The 19,967-nt window shown below is 34.2% G+C and overlaps 1 protein-coding gene across 5 annotated transcripts in view; it reads left to right on the top strand.

Annotated features, from left to right (window-relative positions):
* Positions 1-9,210, top strand: part of MANEA (mannosidase endo-alpha) — a 205,667-nt gene extending 196,457 nt beyond the window's left edge. For all 5 annotated transcript variants that reach the window (XM_035321418.1, XM_035321419.1, XM_035321420.1 and 2 more), the window contains 3 exons: positions 808-917; positions 3,326-3,402; positions 4,069-9,210. In XM_035321418.1, coding sequence (XP_035177309.1) covers positions 808-917; positions 3,326-3,402; positions 4,069-4,705 — 824 coding nt within the window. In that variant the 3' untranslated portion in view covers positions 4,706-9,210. The remainder of the gene's footprint in view (positions 1-807; positions 918-3,325; positions 3,403-4,068) is intronic.
* Positions 9,211-19,967: the final 10,757 nt, after the last annotated feature.

Raw genomic sequence — 19,967 nt, 5'->3', positions numbered from 1 at the left:
TCCAGCTACACACCTAAGCGGTCTCACTTGTTTATCTGACAGCATTTTATTTTAGAAGGAAAGGTTTTAGCCTCTTCTGAAGAGGTATGTCTTCCTTTGCTTTCCCGTAGAGCATTAAGAAAACTTACAGCATATGGGCATTGTATTTATTGTCTTCTTTTTTGTCAGGCATAATAACTAGCTTAAATTTTTGAGAGTTACTCGAGCATGTTTTAGGTAATAAATTTAAAAACTAATTTCACCTAGTTGGAAGGGTGAATTACAGTACAGGGACTGCTTTTGGCTATAAGGAAGGTTGTGAGATTACGGTCACTGCTTCTAGTATGAAATGGCTGTTTTGTAATATAGTGTGAAGTATAATGCAGAAATATGTCGTGGAATAAATTTTCATAAAATAAGAATCTCTTTGATCACAGGCATAGGTCTCATCTCTGGAGTGTTGTCTAGCCCTATGTATCATGGTATTCTCTAGCCATATGTAGGCTATAATGCCTTCAGAGTATTTATTCTCCACCTCCCCTCATCGACACCTAGAGATGTTTCATGCTCTATGGAAAAGTGGAAGGTGACGGCAAGATTTAAGCTTGGGACACTGACCACAAATCTGTTCCCTTGACAGTTGCTCTTACCACTGGTTTCTTTTAAAAATGAGAAAGAGAAGTTAAAATGTACCCTGAGAATAAAAAATAATTTGAAATTCTCAGTTATATTATGTAGATTTTACATCAAATAATAATTACATCTCATGGCAAACTATCTACGTGTTACATTTTCACATAATTTGAAAGTGGTGTTTTGTGTTTTCAGGTGTAATAGCACTTTCATGGTACCCACCAGGTATGGCTGATGAAAATGGAGAACCAACTGATGATTTGGTGCCTGTTATTTTGGATTATGCACACAAATACAATCTAAAGGTAAAGTATTTTAAAGACAGATAGAATAGGAGTATGTAGGAAAAAAGTAAACTGGTAAAAGTTTTCTACATTTGACCCATGATGTAGAGCAGGGAGCTTTGTGATGGAATTGTGGCTTCTGTGTCTGTCTCCCGTTAGAAGTAGGTATGTCGGGTCCTTGCACTGCACTAAATTTTGGTGAGACCTAAGCAATATTGCCTTATAACTAGAATAAATATCATAACCTGTTTGGATTTTTGTTTTTCTGTTTTGCTTTAGAGCTAAAGCTTGAAGAATCTAAGATTTATTTTTGTTTTCCTGTTAGGAAATCGTTTTTAAAATCATGTAATTTTTTTTTAATTATATTTTAATGAGTCTTTGGAGATGAAATTAATATTATGTTTCAAAGTATTATAGAATATGATGATCTATAAACTAGGTAGGTGAGAAAGAATAAAGGAGTAATCTAATTTTTCGCATTACCACATAACTTGCTGGTACTCAAGGTCAGGTGCAAGTATTATCAATAATAAAGTGGAATTTAGAATTTCTATTTTGTATGAATGTCTTTATTCTGAAAGGTATCAGTAAAACTTACCTTGGACAGTTGGGTCAGAAAGGTGCTGCTCTGGCTTTTAGATACTCTAGGGTATGACAGGATAGAAAGGCTGAATTACCTGCTTCCTGAAATAACTGAAATCAGTTAAGGATGACATCTAATCTAAAATCATTTTTTTTATTTTATTATTAGAGTGACACTTGTATCTTACCTTGAATGGTCGGGGAGGGGCAAGGATGGGATGAAGAAAGGAAACATACTTTCTTTTATTTTTGTCAAATAATAATAAGTAGACTTTTTGGATGATCTAAGTAGCTGAGTGCATTTCATCTCTGGAGCGTGTTGTCTGTATTGGGCACTAAAGAAATGTTCATCTGTTCTGGTTTTAGGTGCTCAGATTTACAGAAAAAAAATCTGTCAGTATCAGCTGTAGATCCTTTGTAAAGCAGGAGGAATGTAGGAAGATTAAATCAGATACAGAAGTAATTAGCAAACTTGCAAATACTATGTGAATTTCACTGTGTTGTGATGCAGCCTTTTTTTTAAAATATATATATATATATTTTGTTATTAAAGAAGTTTTATTTTTCCACAAAATTTTCAGATGATCTGTTGGAGCTTGTTTTCTAAACCTAAAAGAGCTAGCTGGTCTCTCAAAAAGAGCTATTCAGGTCTCTCAAAAGAGCCAGGCAACTGACATAAACTACCAAATAAAATTGTAATATTATGGTAATAATTGGGGTGTGGAAGGATTTGCTGTTATTGTTTGGAATAATTACTGGAATACAGATACTAAGTAAAGATACTACCAGGGAACCTATAATTTAATTATAATGTTTTTTAAGCATTATTGCTCTAGTAAATGAGTATAGTTCAGTTTTGGGAATGTCAGTAGACCCAAAACTGTATAGAAAATAAATCTCTGTTTTATTAAAATAACAAATAACATCCTCTAAAAATGCAACTCTGCTAAAGTTGTGTCCTTTTGATTTGCCTGGTTTTGAGAGATAGAAATATGAAGTATTAAATTATAATGCTCTTCAACCTGTCCTATCGGTCCTTGTGATTTAGTGTAACACTCTATTTTTATATAGTTTGTACCTAATAGAGACTTTGGCTCTACAATAAAATTTGCTACTACTGCGGACTAGTTGAACACTTATTAAATGCATTCTACTCTAAACTTGCTTCTGAAAACCTAGTCGCTTTAATTGATGTAGTGTACTCCTCACTTTAATTGTGTAGTTGAAAACGGCAAGATTTTTATATTGACATGCCTTCATGTCAATATGTGAATTCCATAAGCATCAAGCTTGAACTCAGAGCAGTAGGAAGACATCATATTAGATTTAATTACAGGGGCTTATTGCAGTTGATAACTCCATCCAATTTTAAATAAAATTTTTCATATTCCATATCTTAAAATCTATTCTGACAGTGAAAACTCTTCTTGGAGAATTACTATCAACAGCAATGCATTCTTTGGAAAATAAAAAATAAAATATTTCATTGGTTAACCAGTTCTTTGGCATTCAAATAAATAATCTTTTGCTTCAAGTTTTAGTTTCTGTTGTAGTTTTTAAGTTTTCTGAAGCATGCTTACTACTCGCTGTAACCTAGGGAAAACAAAAGGAGTGTTTTGTATTAATGACAAATATTTACTCTATTACTGAACGTTCTTGGTTTTCAATCTACTCATCTTTAAGAGTTGAATTAGGTTTGGACTATTCTCAAATTACTAACAAAAACTGATGCTCTGTAAGGAGGAAATGTTTTTAATGTGACTGATACTTGCTTCATATAACAGACAATGCCAAGTATTTAGTAATATTTTAGGTTTCCGTCGCTTTACTGCATTTTCATTTTTCAGGTCACTTTTCATATTGAGCCCTACAAAGATAGAGATGACCGCAGTATGTACCACAATGTCAAATACATCATTGACAAGTGAGTGCTCTCAGAATGTTTCTTTTTAGTTTTGTTACATGTTGATTTAGAGAACTTAGGTATGTTATCTACAGCTTGAAAGAATATATTAAGAATGTGTATTGAGACTCTTGGTTCATATTTCCAGTAGTACTGAAACTCATTCTGTTTTCTAAATACTAAAGTATGAACTACTTTAACCACTAGTAGTTATTCAAATGTCTATTGCTTTCAACATTCATGAAATCAATTAAATTATTAAATATGCAATATATAAATTAGACATATGTTTTTATAGTGACAAATGAGCAGCGAGCTATAATGTGTTGACCTGTAATGATTTTAATACTGCTTGTCAAATTTTTACGGCTATTCGTTGTTTTGTTCTTCAGTGCTACTTATATTGTCTTGTGCCTTACCGAATTAGAGAATTGCCTTTCAGAGAAAAGTAATACCTATAGTGCAGTTCTACGCTAAATTACTGATTAGTAATAGTTTAAAGGATCTTTGGAGATTCATTACTCAGTACTTCAGTAGGCATTGGATTAAAAATGGATATGAATTGCTACGTTTTGAAGCACCTGTACTATCTTTAAAATGATTTTTAGAGATAAAAATCTTCAGATTGTAAATCAGTGTTTTTCAAATGGCAAATCTTGTTTTTAATGATACTTCTTTGCTTTATAGATATGGAGCCCATCCAGCCTTTTACAGGCATAAGACCGGCACAGGCAGATTTCTACCCCTGTTTTATGTTTATGATTCCTATGTAACCATTCCTGAAATATGGGCAAATCTGTTAACTGTATCTGGATCACAGACTATTCGAAATACTCCATATGATGCATTATTCATTGCTCTTCTTGTAGAAGAAAAACATAAGCATGATATTCACAGAAGTGGCTTTGATGGAATGTATACATACTTTGCCACCAATGGCTTCTCTTATGGCTCATCTCATCATAATTGGGCAAGTTTAAAAGCCTTTTGTGATAGTAACAACTTAATGTTTATTCCAAGCGTGGGACCAGGGTATATTGACACCAGTATTCGACCATGGAACAACCACAACACACGTAATCGTGTCAATGGAAAATATTATGAGACTGCCTTTAATGCAGCCCTTTTGGTACGACCAGAAATTATTTCCATTACATCTTTTAATGAATGGCATGAAGGTACTCAGATTGAAAAAGCTGTCCCCAAACGGACTGGACAGATAGTTTACCTTGATTATAAGCCCCATAAACCAAATGTTTACCTGGAGCTGACTCAGAAGTGGTCTGAGAAGTACAGAAAAGAAAAAGAGCAGTGGCTTATGTGAGCTATTGCTGCTACCGTTGTTTCTTAACATACTGAATGCAATGAGAAAGACATTGAGAGCTGAAGAATCTGTTATAAAATGTCTTTATTATAAATATGTCCAAATTGCTATATCACATGAATGTATATGCACTACTACTGAATTTGAATTTCAAAGAGTAAAAAAATGATTACAATAATTGGCATCTCTAACATTGGATATTGTAGTTCAAGAAAGTTTTTTTTTAATACTAATTTGCATGCTGAACTTCAAGAACATCTGCATGGGATAACTACATGACTGAAGTAGAACAAAAATCTGGCAGTTATATTTACATACTTATTCATGCAGTTGTATTCCTAATCAAAGTGATGCTTTAAGCTGAATTTTATCGTGGTAGATCCTTGTAGGATGCCTGTCTGTAGTGTGTGGAGTAATCTGCATCTACTGTTTTTATGCTTTGCACATTGTGATTTCTTGATTATAAGATTAATTTGTGGTAAAAACACTGAAGATATATGTGTGATGCAACAATGGTGATTTTTTTTTTTTTTTAATATTTGAAAGATTAAGTTCTAAAGAACTGCTGAAAGATTTATAATTTACTCTGTTCTGTTCAATACATGGTGCAGATTTTTGGATACTGGATGCTGACCAATTACATTGTTTTTCTATGTTTGAATTAAAAATCTGAAAATATTTTTATGGGGGAAAATCCCTAAAAATGAAAAAAAATCTATTACATTTTCAATTGATTGACAGCAGACACCATTTTAGTTTCTTTTTAGAAACGTTTAAAGATTCTAAAGCTAATATATTACTAGTCCTAAAATAAATGCAATTTTAGGTTATGCTTTTTCATTTATAATTTAGGAGCAGTGTAGTGTGGTAGCAGTGACAGCAACCACCCATTACTTTTGTTTGAAATGTGAGATTTCAATTATTCATGTAGTTCATGAGTAGTTCCAGGACAGTAGATGCTAAAGTCTTCTATTTGTTCAGTTAAGTTCCCCACCAATATTACCTTTAACTATATGGTGTGCCTGGAAATAAGTACTTTTTGGGCCTAGGAGTTTCACCTTTCAAATGTAGTGAGTGATTATTAACTGGTTTTCTTACTGAATCTTGAACAGTTCAAGTCACGTGGGCATGTCTCCTCAGGATCCCTTCTTTTTTTGGGGGGGAGGAGGGGGAGAGGCAAGATGTTTTCATAGAAATGTATAGGAAAACACTAGACATTGGAATAGTAGACACTGCAGTATTTTGTTTATTTGAAGCAAGTGTTTAATCTGTAGTGGAGTTGCTTTTTCAAAAAACATTTTTTTTATACAAGGTGCTGATCCTGTGTTGTAGTATGCTGGAACTGTTGTGACCATTGGAATCCTATAATTTCAGCACTACCCACTGTAATTACTCACACTTTTTACTCAGTTACTCACAGTGCTCTGTCCATGAAATTCTAAAGTGCATGTGGGGACTTCTGGCAAAAAAAGAAGACAAACCAAAAAAGAAAGCAGTATGTTCTAGAATCCTTCTGGTAGTATGAAGAAAGCTTGATTATCTGTCTTCCACTTATTAGCAATTTAATTCTCTTGTCACTTCTTTGCAATTATTAAAAAGATGTGCAATGCCATCAGCTGCTTGAAAAAATGCAGAAATTGGGTACAGATGTACAATCTGACATGTTACATTGTGCCTCTAGAGTTATTGCAGTCTTACTTGTAGTTATTTTTTTTTCATGTGTTCATACTGTGTCTCTGCAAACTCGAAAGTTCTTCTAACAGAAATGTTTACTAGAGCTTATTTTACTTGCACTCAAGTGGATAAACTGAAGAAAGATTTAGGTATTACCACAGTCACATAATTGTGTTTGAGATGTATGGAAGCACTTGTTAGACTTTTACCACTTAAAAATTAACCACTTTGCCATTTATTAAGGAAAAATGATTTATACATTTTTACTGTAACTCCCTTGAATAGCTATGTGTAATTTGTTTTCATAATTTGGTACATGTTTTTACAGTCCAAAGAGCCCATATATTTATTTAAATGTAAAGGAATGATTAATTTATTTGCATATCTATATTGCATATATTATTAAAAATTCTGGATTCAAACCATTTAAAGGACAAATCTTTTTTCCTTGCTTAAACTTTTGTCATACTGTGTTCTTCTCTCGCTGTAGTTGTCTGAACTCTTTGCTAGTCCTGACAACTGTGCACTCAGCTTTCAGCTTCTCACTTTCTCCTGGTGGCAGTTTATATTTTCTCTGACTGTAAAAGTTGCTTCTTTTGTTGATGTTTAAAAGTTTTTTTGTGTGTGTGTGTGTGTAGTGTTGTGCAACTGAGATGATCTTTGTTTAAAATATAATTTATGGTAACAACATAATGAATCTCCATTTTTAGACTGTAATTGCTGTAAAGGTATCATTTAGCCCTTGCTGTGAAGTGGTTTGGGCTGTGACACACAGGTGTGTCAATGGGGTCTTTAGAAGAATGTACAGAATTTCTGGAAAAAATAAATAAAAAAGGTATCTAGTTCTCATCACCTCTGAGCACTTACTGTATTTTTGTGCTTAATGTGTTTTAAAGGCTAAATATGCAACCTGAAAAAAAAAAAAAAAAATGGAGATCTGATGGAATAGCAGCTGGTAGGACTACCCCATCTGCCTTCCCAATACTTTCTATATACTTGGAGCAAATATTAATACAAGTTTTAGAGCAAAAACTAGACTTAGGTGGATGAATTGCTGCTGCAAATCGTAATAGTTTTTTGTTGTTGTTGTTGTTTTTTTAAAGTGGTTAGTCTATGGGAAAAGATTAGTACAAAATGCAAAGAAACAAGATTCTCTGTTATAAGTGCACATTTTCTGGGGTGAATATATATAGAAGATGATTGCTCCAAGCTTCACACTTGCATATTAAAAAAAAAAAAAGAAAGAAAGAAAATTGAATGATTGAATGTGCAATCAAAGTTGGGAGGGAGAGATGACTATTCTGACTTTCAGATCTTAAATGAAATTTAAGGAATATCTAGATCCCATCTCACTTCTGCCTTACACCCCTATTTTTTTGCCTAATATATATTCTAATGATTACTCTTAACATTTTTAGACTGATGAATTTCATTTGATTCATCTTGTTGTAGTATAATACTTAGATGAAGTGATATACTAAGTTTATACAAGTTAGGGAAGAAACACTATGGGAATACTAAATAGAGATCATACTATGCTATGCATCTGCGCCTACAGAAATACCTGTATTGATTGCATACTACTGACTTGAGTATCACTGGAGGGGAAATGGTCTCTGAGACAAGTATCAAGTCTTTGTGGTGAGAGAGCTTACTTTCAAAGGAAACCCTCTAGATTCGTTTCTATTTCTGTCAGTTGTGATCAAGTAAATTGTTTCAGTTCTATGAGCTGTCTCAGAAGTGAAGCTCAATACATCTTCTCTGAAGTCAGGATTTATATTAAATCTTGAATAGATCTATAAACTAGTACAGAATTTTAAATTAAGGGAAAGAGCATGTGCATATGCTGTTACTATTTCAGTGGTAAGCTGTAAATTACTCTGAAGGTAGGTTCTGTACTGGGGTACATCATGTGTGTCTAGAGCCTTTCTTCTGAGGTGCCAATGATTTGTCTCTTAACAGGTTGTTGAAACAGAAGGGTCTTTATTTTTATTATGAGACTTTCTATATATACGCTGTATATAATTGGAATTTAACATTGCACACAGGACTCTTGGGTTCTATGGAAAATGTTTTACAGGAGTGAGTGTTTTCAGCACGGTGATGCCAGTAGAATATATCTCTGTGTACGTGGACAGGGCCGTGCTGGTGTATGTTTGGTGGTGGTGGTAAATCTCATGTACCTAAATACTGAAGAGGAGATATAAACTATTTACAAAATAATTGCCATTTAATGTAAGTTGAAAATTTCTGCCTGTCTTAAGGTACTTTACAAGTGTCGATCCTTATCCTTGTACTTGCTTAAAATAGTGTCAATATTTCATTCCTTTTTTATCTGGTACTTCTGACCACTTTGTTAAATGTTGCATAAACTTCTGAAGTGATTCTGTTTCTCAGAGTTTGTAATATTCATTAAGATAATCTACAAAAGCTTGCACTGCAGAAGAACCTGGTATGTATTTCACATTGTATAATTATGATTTATTTTTTTTTGTGAATGAATGGTGTATCTCAGTTGTGTATTGAACATGGATAAATAAAATGCATTTGTTTCCTTTAATACACTACCTGTCTGTGGCAGAGATGTATTTGCATACATGCAACAAAAACAAATGTGTGTGTGTCTATATATATTATACATACATACATACATATAGCTGAAGCCATTATTTGTAAAGTACTATAGCACTGTATTAAATTATAGATTAGATTGGCTACTTTTATGCAAGCAGTGTTTTTAATTCCTTATGATGTTTACAAAAAAAATAAAGTTGCTTATGTATGAATACTGTTGTGAATAATAAACATATGCCCCAAAAGGGTGGCTTAAATGGAATGTTTGATAGCATTTTTCGAATAGTATGAGTTTGGAAAGTGTTTTTTAGTGTTTGTTTTTTGTTTGTTTGTTTGTTTTTTACTTTTCTGTCACAATATTGGTGTAGAACTGAGTTAGGCTTATTACAGTGTTTTTTAACAGACAATCATCCTGAAGTTTTTAGGAATATTTGGCTGACAGCTGAGGCCAAGTGAATTCACCTGTGTGGGGATAATATTCAGGTATCTTTGAGTCCTGAGGTACTACTATATTTCAACAAAGTAAAACCAAAGTTTGTAGTTTAAACAGAAGTTTAAGATGGATTGGCGCACTAATTAATCTCACAGAAGAATGGTTTACAACAGAATACTAGAATGGGGTCTAAAAAGTTGTTGTTTTCTCAAGGTAAATTGTACTGTTTGGGTGTAAAAGCTATCAAGAAGGAAATGGTTGCCATCTGACTGTTAACAACAAAAATGGGAAACCTCAGTATTTGAAATATATATTTTGTTATTCCCAGCAAACTGACTGCATTGGTGATAAAGGAATTAAAGCTAATTCACATATTCACTTGGTACTGCATGTTTCTATATGTGAATAAAAGTATTTTAAGATGTTGAATAATTTCATGTTTCCTTTGTCTATCACAGTGTGTTTCTTGGCTGCAGTAAAAATAGAAGATTTTACTCCACAATGGAAATGATTTCTTGAAAATTTTGTGTCTCAGGAAATGCAAAAAATAATCGACATAAAACATACTTGAAATTTGAACTTCTGTATGACCCGTAATTGACACTGTAGCTCAGGGGACTGTGAAGTATTTAGGCATTTTAAGTAGATAAAATATCTCATAGGGTATTTCATATCACTTCATGTGAATTTAGTAGTAAGAAGAATTAGAAATAACAAACGGATTTTATTGCCTTTTTGTTTATCTCATCAATTCACTTTCTATATAGTATACAGAATTGCAAGTTCATTTTTTTGTGTTTTTAAAAGATAAGAAAGACTACCTTCATGTATTTTTCTTTCCTTAGCTGGGCAGTGTCGGTAGAGCACAGGGATACAGTAAAAAGTTCCCTATAGCTTTCATTTCTTAAACTTCAGTTTAGTTCCATTTAAGTAAAAATACTGCGAGAATAATAGAATATCCAGAAATTTAACAATAAATGTTTGAAAAATCAATTCCTTGACCCACGTTACTGGTAGATTTGGAGTAAAAATATCTCAAGACAATTATAATTGTGTTAGTATTTTACAAATGAAAAGGTACATTCTGTTAATCTGGAGATGAGAAAGAAGGCATTTATATTATTGTACAGTATGATGTTCTTAGTGTAAACGATGGGAACTCTATTCCACTATTGCTACTCTTCAAAGCACATTCAGAAATGGTAACATTTCAAATGAATTCTGAGTGTAGGGTATACATAGGTAACTTTATGCACACACAAAACTGATTCTTTTCCATTTATGCAAGAAAAATATAACTATCTTTGTATGGTAGATGAGATCTGGTGCAATCTACAGCTCTTCCCAGATCTTTGCCTGTCAAGTGTTCATGGATTGATCCAGAAAGTCTCTCTTTTCACCCTAGCAGTTAAGGAATGTGGATAAATAGAAGCTGATGGTTGCCAACCATCTTTTATCCAAACATATAGTTTTACTGATTTTTTTATAATTAGTTTTAATAATAATGATTAAATGGAAGTGAATTCAACATAGATCTTTAATGTAACAAAAGTGTAGGATGGTTGCCTGAAAATTCATATTAGAGAAAAACTAAACCTACTATATTTTTAAAATGTTGATCTCTGCTATTGCGCTCAGAGATGACCTACCATTTTTGGAAATTGTCTTATCTACTTAGTACATATAAATTGTGTGTGTGTTTGTTTTTACTGTTGTTTTTTAAAATTTCAGATAGGTGATTTAAACTTTGAAGAGAAATTTTACTAGTTCTGCATTGAGATAACACTTCAACAGATGTGTTTTTTTTTATTTTATTTTATTTTTTTTAATGCATTGAAATGAACATGGCCTTCAAAGTTGGTTTTGTACCTTAAAAGTTATTGCTATGGAAACACAGCATGATGTCTCAAGACTGATTTTCTCAAGCTGCAGTGCAATTCAACAAATAAAGAACAGACCAGAACTCCAGTTGTTTTTAGAACACTAGTGAAAAATCAGATGGGCAGTCTGTGATTTTTAGCAGAAACTTCTTGGAAAAGTCTCATATTTTAATGGAAAATACTTTTATCATTAGTCATTAAGATTAATTAGTTGTTAAGACCATATATATACATTATAATACATAAATTCATACCTATCAAACTTTAACTAGATATATTTCAGTGATGCAGTATCTCATGTCACTACCACTAATAAGAATAATTGATAATGTTAAATACTTACATTTAAAAGAAGAGAAACACATTGTCTCAACAGAATTCAATAACCTCAGAAATCAAACTGAATTTATTCTCACAATTTTTAGGGCGGTAGGAAATAGCAATTTAGTTTTTGAGAAGCTCAGCAGTCTTTATATTGACTCCCATGCTCTTCTTGGTTATTACACGTACTTTATTTCAGATAAATGAGTGAAGGATCTACTTTAAAGAATGCAATTTGAAAGCACAAATGGAAATCAGCAGTAGACCTGCTGTCAGGACAGTAAGGATACATCTGTTTTCCTATATAAGTCCAGCATTTGGCAAGCTTCCTCATCCACTGCTAGCATTTGGAAGTTGTTACATTGATTTATACATTTTCTTTTGTTTTTAATGAAATCACTTGAAAACGAACACAAGCAAAATTAAAAATAAAAATCCATAGCAGTAACATGACACTGAAAAGGTAAGCTCCATAAAGATGAGGAAAACAGTTAAATGCATTGTTAAATTCTAAACTATCTGGAGATTATATGCAGGCAACATAGCATTAGTGTGTTGGATTACTACACCAATCAACAAAGATTTTTAAGAGGGCTAGAAGAAATTGAGGTAGTTAAACAGTAGAATAAAGAAAACAGAAATAAAAGGTATTTCAGAGAAGATACTGTCCAAGTTGAGTGTTTTGTATCTCTTTATTGCAGAAGATTTTAAGTTTTCCATGATAGATATGTTCATCATTGGTGATTGATCTGAAAAAATAGCCCAAACTCATATGTCTCACAAGTGATTTTTGAATGGATTGTTAAAATTTGAAGGCAAAAATCAACAAATCCTAATAAGACTGACTTTTGAGTTCTCAGGAAACTTAAATATGAAATTGTTAATCTGTTAAAAATATTGCATAATCATTTTTTTGTTTTGTTTTGTTTTGTTTTTTACATCAGTGGTAGTCTTGTGAATGAAATCAGACTAGTGTGGTATTTGCTCCAGGACACATTCAAACACAAAAAAAGAAGCCTAGAGAGAGTGGAAGCAAGGACAGATAGCCTCCTAACAAGAGGAACACAGAGAAATCGCTCGAGAAGACAGGGATCAGGTTAGGAAAGGTAAAGATAGAATTAAATCAGGGCCAGGGACATCGAGGACAACAAGAAAGGCTTATTGTAGGTGATAAAATGGAAACTTCATAACCCATGGGTCCTCTCTAGAAGGAAGTGGGAGACCTGGGATATGAAGACTGAAATTAGATAAAAGGAATAAATTATTTAGTCTTGAGGGTGGGGAGGCACTGGCACAGGCTACTGAGAGAAGCTGTGGATGCCCCATCTCTGGAGTTGTTCAAGGCCAGGCTGCATGGGGCTTTGGACAACCTGGTCAGGTGGGAGGTGTCCCTCTGCCCATGGCAGGGGGGTTGGAACTGGACGTTATTTAAAGTCCCTTCCAACTCAAACCATTCTATAAATAGAGAACAATTTTCTTTCCCTTACAACAAAAGATGGACATCTAGTTACATTTTCAGATAGCATGTTTAAACAGCAAAAGGAAATAGTTTTCATTCAATTCAGTTAAATTATCAGTCTTTGCTACAAATAAAAATATAGTAGGTGCAAATTCACATAGCATTGACCACATTTTGATTTCTTAACGCTTCTGGCTAAAAAAAGTCTTTAAACAGCTAATTGACAGAAGGCAAGCAAAGGTGTATGTGGAAGGCAATATATAAATTCTAGTTCCTGTACTTCAGTGGGCATTTTGTTACAGTTGTATTAATTTCTTTATTGAAAGAAAAAATCTTAAGTTTTTTTCTGAAATTAAGAGTGATATTCAACCTGGAAGTAGAAAAGAAAGGAGGCAAAAAAATTGAATGATTCAGTGGTAGCAACTAATTAATGTGATTGTTGGTTTGGTTTTGTTTGGTTGTGTTTTCTTTTTAAGTGCGCGGTTGACTGTTGCCGTCTTGAAACTATGAAGCCTCATAGGGATATCAAGTATTCCGCGCTGTATCAGAACCATATATTCTTGAAGATGTTCAAAGATTATGGTATTGCAGCTTGTCTACTATGCAAACTGCATAGGGACCGGAGAGGATGGAAATAGACCCCATGTGTTGCAGGAAAATTTAACCTATCACAATCTAGCTTTTCGGCCTGGTGCTCCATACGACCAATTTGACCACGGCAAGTTTTTTCTTGGAGCTTCTCAAAGAGACTCTGTGGAGTTAGGGGCCTTTTGAGCAAAGATTATAAAGGTAAAGAAGGGGACAAGTGGAGCATTAATCATAAGACTTTCAGGGGATCCAGCCTACAAATTGTAATTTTTTTATGGTTAGAATGTAATTTAGTTTGTAAACCCCCAAATTTATTTTCTGATTAGCAATAGAAAAGGTCAGTAACAGTCGACTTTGTACAATTTTACAGTTATTTTTTTGTCCTTCCATATCCGTTCAATTTCATCTGAAATTTTATTTCCTAGCTAAGTCTCATGAAGTCATTTTGTGCAGTTCTGAAAATTTACCTATGACTAATCCTAGTCCATGATAAAAAATAAAAATAAAAAAAAATAATAAAAAAAATCTTTAGTTATCATGGTCAGATAATTAACTTTAGGAATCTTTGAACTGATGACTGCTACTTATCACTTGTGACAAAGCTTGATAAGGGAGTGTGAGATCAATTTTAGGATATTTTACTGTAAAATAAAACATATGGCTTACACCATCTTCAGCTACATCTGAGGTGAGAAACTGGATTAAATTAATTCAGTGGGGGTGGAAACATGATAGGGCTTTGAACACAACTTTACAGGAGCAATATGAGACTATTCACTTTTATGATGTGAAATAGAAAATTGTTTGTAAATGTGAGATTTTTTTCAAACACTTTTCTGATTCATTCAAAGGCTTTCTGAATGATTAGGCTTGCAACTTTATTGATTCTCAGATTTGGAAATAATTTTCATATTTATAACCTGAAAATAGGAAATTAATGAACTGTTGGCTAGTTATATGAATGACAGTGCCATAATTAGCATGTAAAACACGTAAATTAATTATTAATTGGGAAAACATTGAAGTTTAACTAAGAAAATTTCAGGTGATAAAAGATGAGATTACTTGTGCAAACATCTCATCCTAAATATCAGAAATTTTGAGGGTAATGAGTGGCATTTTCAGAGATTACTGAAATAAATTGTTACAAGCAATCAGTAACAGAACCATGTGCTTATTAAGGGTTTATAAAACAGTATTTTATTTATTATTTTTTTTTGCTACAGCTGATCTATAATGCTTTCCTATAGAGAATTAATTATTGCTTTTGTTCTTACTTTCTCCTTTTTCATTTGAGCCTGATTCATGCAGAAAATATCTATATCCTTAGTTTTATGTACACAGCTCATTCTTCTCAGCCCAAATATATTCACCTGAGTAAAAGTACTTGTTTCTTCATTATAACAATCTGTATTGGTTTCATTTTATTTGCATCAGGAAGGAGAGGGGAATTGTACATCCCATGCATGCAGCTTGAATATGTGTTTTAAATCTATGTGCATGTGTTGGGGTGGGGTCATCATTGAACAAAACAATTTGTACCTTTCTCCATCTGAGAACATGAAAACATGATGTATAGCAAAATTTTCAATGCAACAATATGCTGCTAAATATGGTACAACCAAATCTATTCAGTAAACATGTAAAAACCTGTGATACTGATGAAATATGCTTTTCCAATGATTTTCATATTGTCCTCTGCATTCTTTGCCAAATGATAAAATACATGTCCACAGGTACTTAGATCTCTGTTTTGTAATTCACATATAAATACTTTTCTGTACCAAGTTCATATTGATCCAAAAATAGATAAGAACTTTAAATTGTGAGACTAATTGAAATACATAAAAACCCTCAGAACTAGCTTGCAAAATGTTTGTACTTAGTATGATTACAAAAGCTTTTTTCTCCACTGGTATTCAAACTTTAGTTAAGAAAGCCCTGACAAGAAAAGAAATGAGCATTGAATGCAAAATGCAGGTATTTTTGTGCCCTTGTTTTTCTGGCAGTGCTTGAAATGTACAAAATAAGACTGACATATGATAAAGAGCTTGTAAGCTTAAGCTTACAGCCCACAATCACTCCGTTAGTTGAGATATTTTAAAATGTTAACTTGTAGCTTATACAGTGCATTAGAATACTAGGATCTAATTGTGATTCTGAGCTTTGCTTTGGGTCCTAAACAGGTTTTCTAAATTTTACTAAAAAAGCAGGGAAGCTGACCTGTTTGAATACTTAACATGCTATGTACATGAAAGCATGGCAGCGGGAGCCCAAAAGCATTTTAAATCAGAATAGATAAAGAGAAAATAAATAAATGCTTATTTTGCTTCTTTAAACCATATTTTTAATGCTATTACTTTCTAGCGGGAAAAAGCTAGAGGTGACTAGATGCAATGTTCATCTGTTTTTAAACTGCAGTAAAATCTGAAATCCTGAAATCTCAGTTTATAAGCCCCACTTCTGTGTAATGTTATTATGCTCAGCTTTTATCCATTTACTGCTTGCTGATGACATGGTATTATGCAAGGCCCTGAGAAAGTATAAATGAAGACAGACCTAGCAAAAATAGCAGGTTCAAAGATGTTCAGCCCACAGATCCACGTGACAGAGCAACAATATATCTGCCTTACCTGAGCCAACATCACTATAACACCAGCATCAATAGGAAATGACATCCAGATTAGACACAGCATATAGTAAATACAGTATTTTCAAATCAAATTTATAAAACAACAGAACACAATGCAAACATTATCAAATTATCAAACTATTATCATAGCATCATCAAAGCAGGTCCTTTTTCCTATATCTAATTTCCTGAGAAAGCTGTAGAGTATTGGATGGAAGCATGTAGCCTGTGAGGAATAGTAATGGTAAATCATCGACTTGTAGCTCCCTGCCACAATAAGCAGGAAGAAAAATTGAACATTTTTAGGGGTGCATACTCTGAAAGCCAAGACATGCCCATGTGAAACTTGTCATATGGAAAACAACCAAGGTGGGGCAAAGATGCTCCTCCAGAGGGAACTGGGAAAACTCTGTTAGCAAGGAGAGGAGAGCAGCCAATTTTGAGTTGATTGATCTGTAGAGCAGATGGGAACAGAAACAATTGATAGAGGGAAATAGAAGCTGAGGGTCTGCCCTCTCTTCCAGGATTGACAAGGATAAAGTATAATATCAATATGTAGTGTGAATCTACTCCTACCAGAGATGCTTTAGGGTAAGATACATGTAAAATTCTGAGCTTGGTTCTGAAATGGTGTTTTTTGTTTGTTTGTTTTTGTTTGTTTTCTCATTATTAATCTGAATTCATGAAATTATAGAGATAGTATGCTGTTCATAAATGTTTCCCATAAGACCGCCCATCTCTCTCCATTTTTACATTTACATATTTTATAGTACCACAGATGTAGAAAAATAATCATGTAATGTCTCTTGGTGAGGTTCTTAGAGGAAGGATGATTTTTATTTTATTTTATTTTTGACTATTGCAATAGGATTCCAGATACAAGATTCAGTCCCCAGGTATGTCACAGAAAGTTGCTGGCCTTAGGCAATTGCCTAAGTCCCTCATGTGTAAAACTGAAGTAATAGTCCTTATTGATTATGATTTGGCCATCTGATTTATTCAGTTGTCAAAAGCATTTTTTCAGGCAAACTGTTGCTTGTGATGATTTTTCTACAGAGCAGACTGGGTACCCTATCACTGTCACATGCTCATCTAGATACTGCTAAAACATAAGGCATCTTCATAAGCCAAAAATCTCCAACAGAACCAACTCCTGAGGTGGGTAAGAAGTAAACAGTGCAGCTCTCTTAACCCAGAGAGAAATGAGGGGCACAGAGACCCTTGGGAAATACTTCAGATTGCACTCACTGATCATACGAAGGTTGTCTTACAACAAAAAATCACTTCTCACAGAGTTCACTTCTCACAACCACTGGATGTGACAAAATAACTTCCCTGTTTTTTGATTTTCTGTTTTGTGCCCTCTTGCCTAGATCTGCAGGGAGAGGGCTCACAACACCTCACCTTTCTGCTCATCTTCTTTCCATATCTCACTGCTCCATATCACCTCCTGTTCTTTCCATCTCTTTCTTACTTTGCAGTTACCCTATTTTCTAAATTTTCTAGTATCTAAGATTACTAAGAAGAGGAAGTAGGGACTGCAGGGGTGGAAGGGTCAGAGATAAACTCAAAATAACCGTTTTCCCTTTTTGTAGATAGAAAAGGAGCATTTGGCAACATATAAACTGAGACGTGGCCTGTGGGCATAGAAGGTGACCTCAGCATGGGACTGTAATGTGTTACCTACAAGAATTAGCCCATAGCTGCCCAATCCTGTGGGTGCAGTGCATAAAGTAAGGGGCTGTGCCACAGCACAAGAGTTTTTGCTGGCATGACAAATCCAATTTCAAGTAGAGGATTAAAATGACCCTGAACTGTCAATGGCTTAAAGCCAAAGTGCGGTTCTTTGCTTTTTGAAAATTCCTGGTTAGATATTAGCCTGCCAGTCAGAGCAAAATTCTGAACACAGATACCCGTCCCACATCCTCAGACAGCATTTAATGCATGAACAAGACTAGCTTACAAGGTCTCAAACCAGATAAATACGTTATGGGCAAGCAATTGTGCAGTGAAATTCAGAAGCTCAGTCAGAGAGAGCATGGGTGGGGAGGATCTAAGGAAGCAGATTAAAGGGAATGGGATAAGGTTGAGACAGGAACTGTCAGAAAAATAAAAGAGCAGCAAGTACTGTGAGAAGTACTGCTGCACTCTAGCCAGTGTTCTCTTCATGAAAATAGCAATGCTCTGGCAAATTATTGAATGCACACACTCAGGTGCTCAGAGTTAGCTGGGTTCAGCTGAGGCTTGTGTCATGGAGAGAGAAGCAGCAATCACAAACCAAGAAGGTATTAGAAAATAAAAGGTAACTGAATCTGGGGGTTAGACGGAGCATGAGAAAAACTGGGAAAAGCTCTTTAGAAGTTTGCAGTTGACAGAGTTCAGGAAGAAAGCACAATTTAATGTGGCTACTTCCATTTCCTTTTGCACCTTCTTTGCTCGGATTGCTAAGTGGATGGTTTTACTGTAGACTGCTTGTTACTATCAGAGCTATTACACAAGAACAGGGGCGGTTTGTATGAAATAGTGAACATTTTTAGGTATTTCCAAGTTTATTTCCTCCTTCCTAAAAGTAGGTTATGATGAACTGAATTATTTGTTTCTTTTTTTGTGTACATTGCCTCTAAATGTCTTTATCATGTTACTCTCTCTTACATACTGTAAGAAGACAGTATTCACCAAGGAGACAGACATTCATTGTATATGTTAGCTATAATCAATTTTGCTTAATAAGCTGTTAAAGAAATGATTTTTTAAAGATGTAAGTATAATGTAACTTTATGCACACACAGATGCTAATTTGCCTATGCTTTTTATATAATACAGAGAGACATTTAATTCTTTGCATCTTTTACAGCCTGTGTATCTTTTACAGCTTCTAGTTATAGCCAAGTGCTTCAGTTTACTTTTTCATGTTTTAAATGTGTTTAAATAATTCTTATGTTTTTACAAGCTCTGTTGGTTTTGTTACTGAGTCCAGATGAAGCTTAGTCTGGAGTTGTGGTTCATATTGTAACTAAAGTGTTGAAGTTGTTACTGCCAACTCGTTGCTATTTATCATTACTAGTAATCATGATATTTTAGGGTAGGAATAAAGCAAGAGTAAAATTTACCGTTTCAGAACCATTAATAGGCTTATCGCCACCTATTCTCACAAAGCAGAGAGCTGCATGGCACAGCTCCTCCTGTCCTACATAAGTTTGCTGAGCATGCACACAGCAGCTGGAGTTTTGTACCACTGTCAATGGCACACAGGTGCAATACTTTCCTTGTACGTGAGCAGTAGACTGGCTACCTTTTGGATGCCAATAGCCTAAGTGTAGGACAGCTGTACCAGTGAAGGAGCAAGAAAATGTGTGTGTACCCTGGAAGCATCAAATGTAATGCATGTGTAGAGAGCTGAACTATTGCACATGCCCAGGATGGCTGGTGCTCAGGGGCAGCCTTCAAATATATTCAAGAGCTTCGAAGCTGTCAGGAGATACCAGTTCTGCACTTGTCCAAGAGTGCCAGAGAGCAAGGCCTGAGACCTCCCTGAGAGGGCACTGGCTGCTGTTGCATCTTCTTCCAGTACAGTTCCTGCAAGTGGCCTCAGACAAAATGGGGCCAGCACTAAGGTAAGCAACCCTGCCTTGTACAGAAGAGAATAGATTTTCTTTCTTTCTTTCTTTCTTTCTTTCTTTCTTTCTTTCTTTCTTTCTTTC

The sequence above is a fragment of the Oxyura jamaicensis genome, chromosome 3, assembly GCF_011077185.1.
Source record: "Oxyura jamaicensis isolate SHBP4307 breed ruddy duck chromosome 3, BPBGC_Ojam_1.0, whole genome shotgun sequence".
In the NCBI taxonomy this organism is placed as follows: domain Eukaryota; kingdom Metazoa; phylum Chordata; class Aves; order Anseriformes; family Anatidae; genus Oxyura; species Oxyura jamaicensis.
This window is presented reverse-complemented; position numbering and strand designations above follow the sequence as displayed.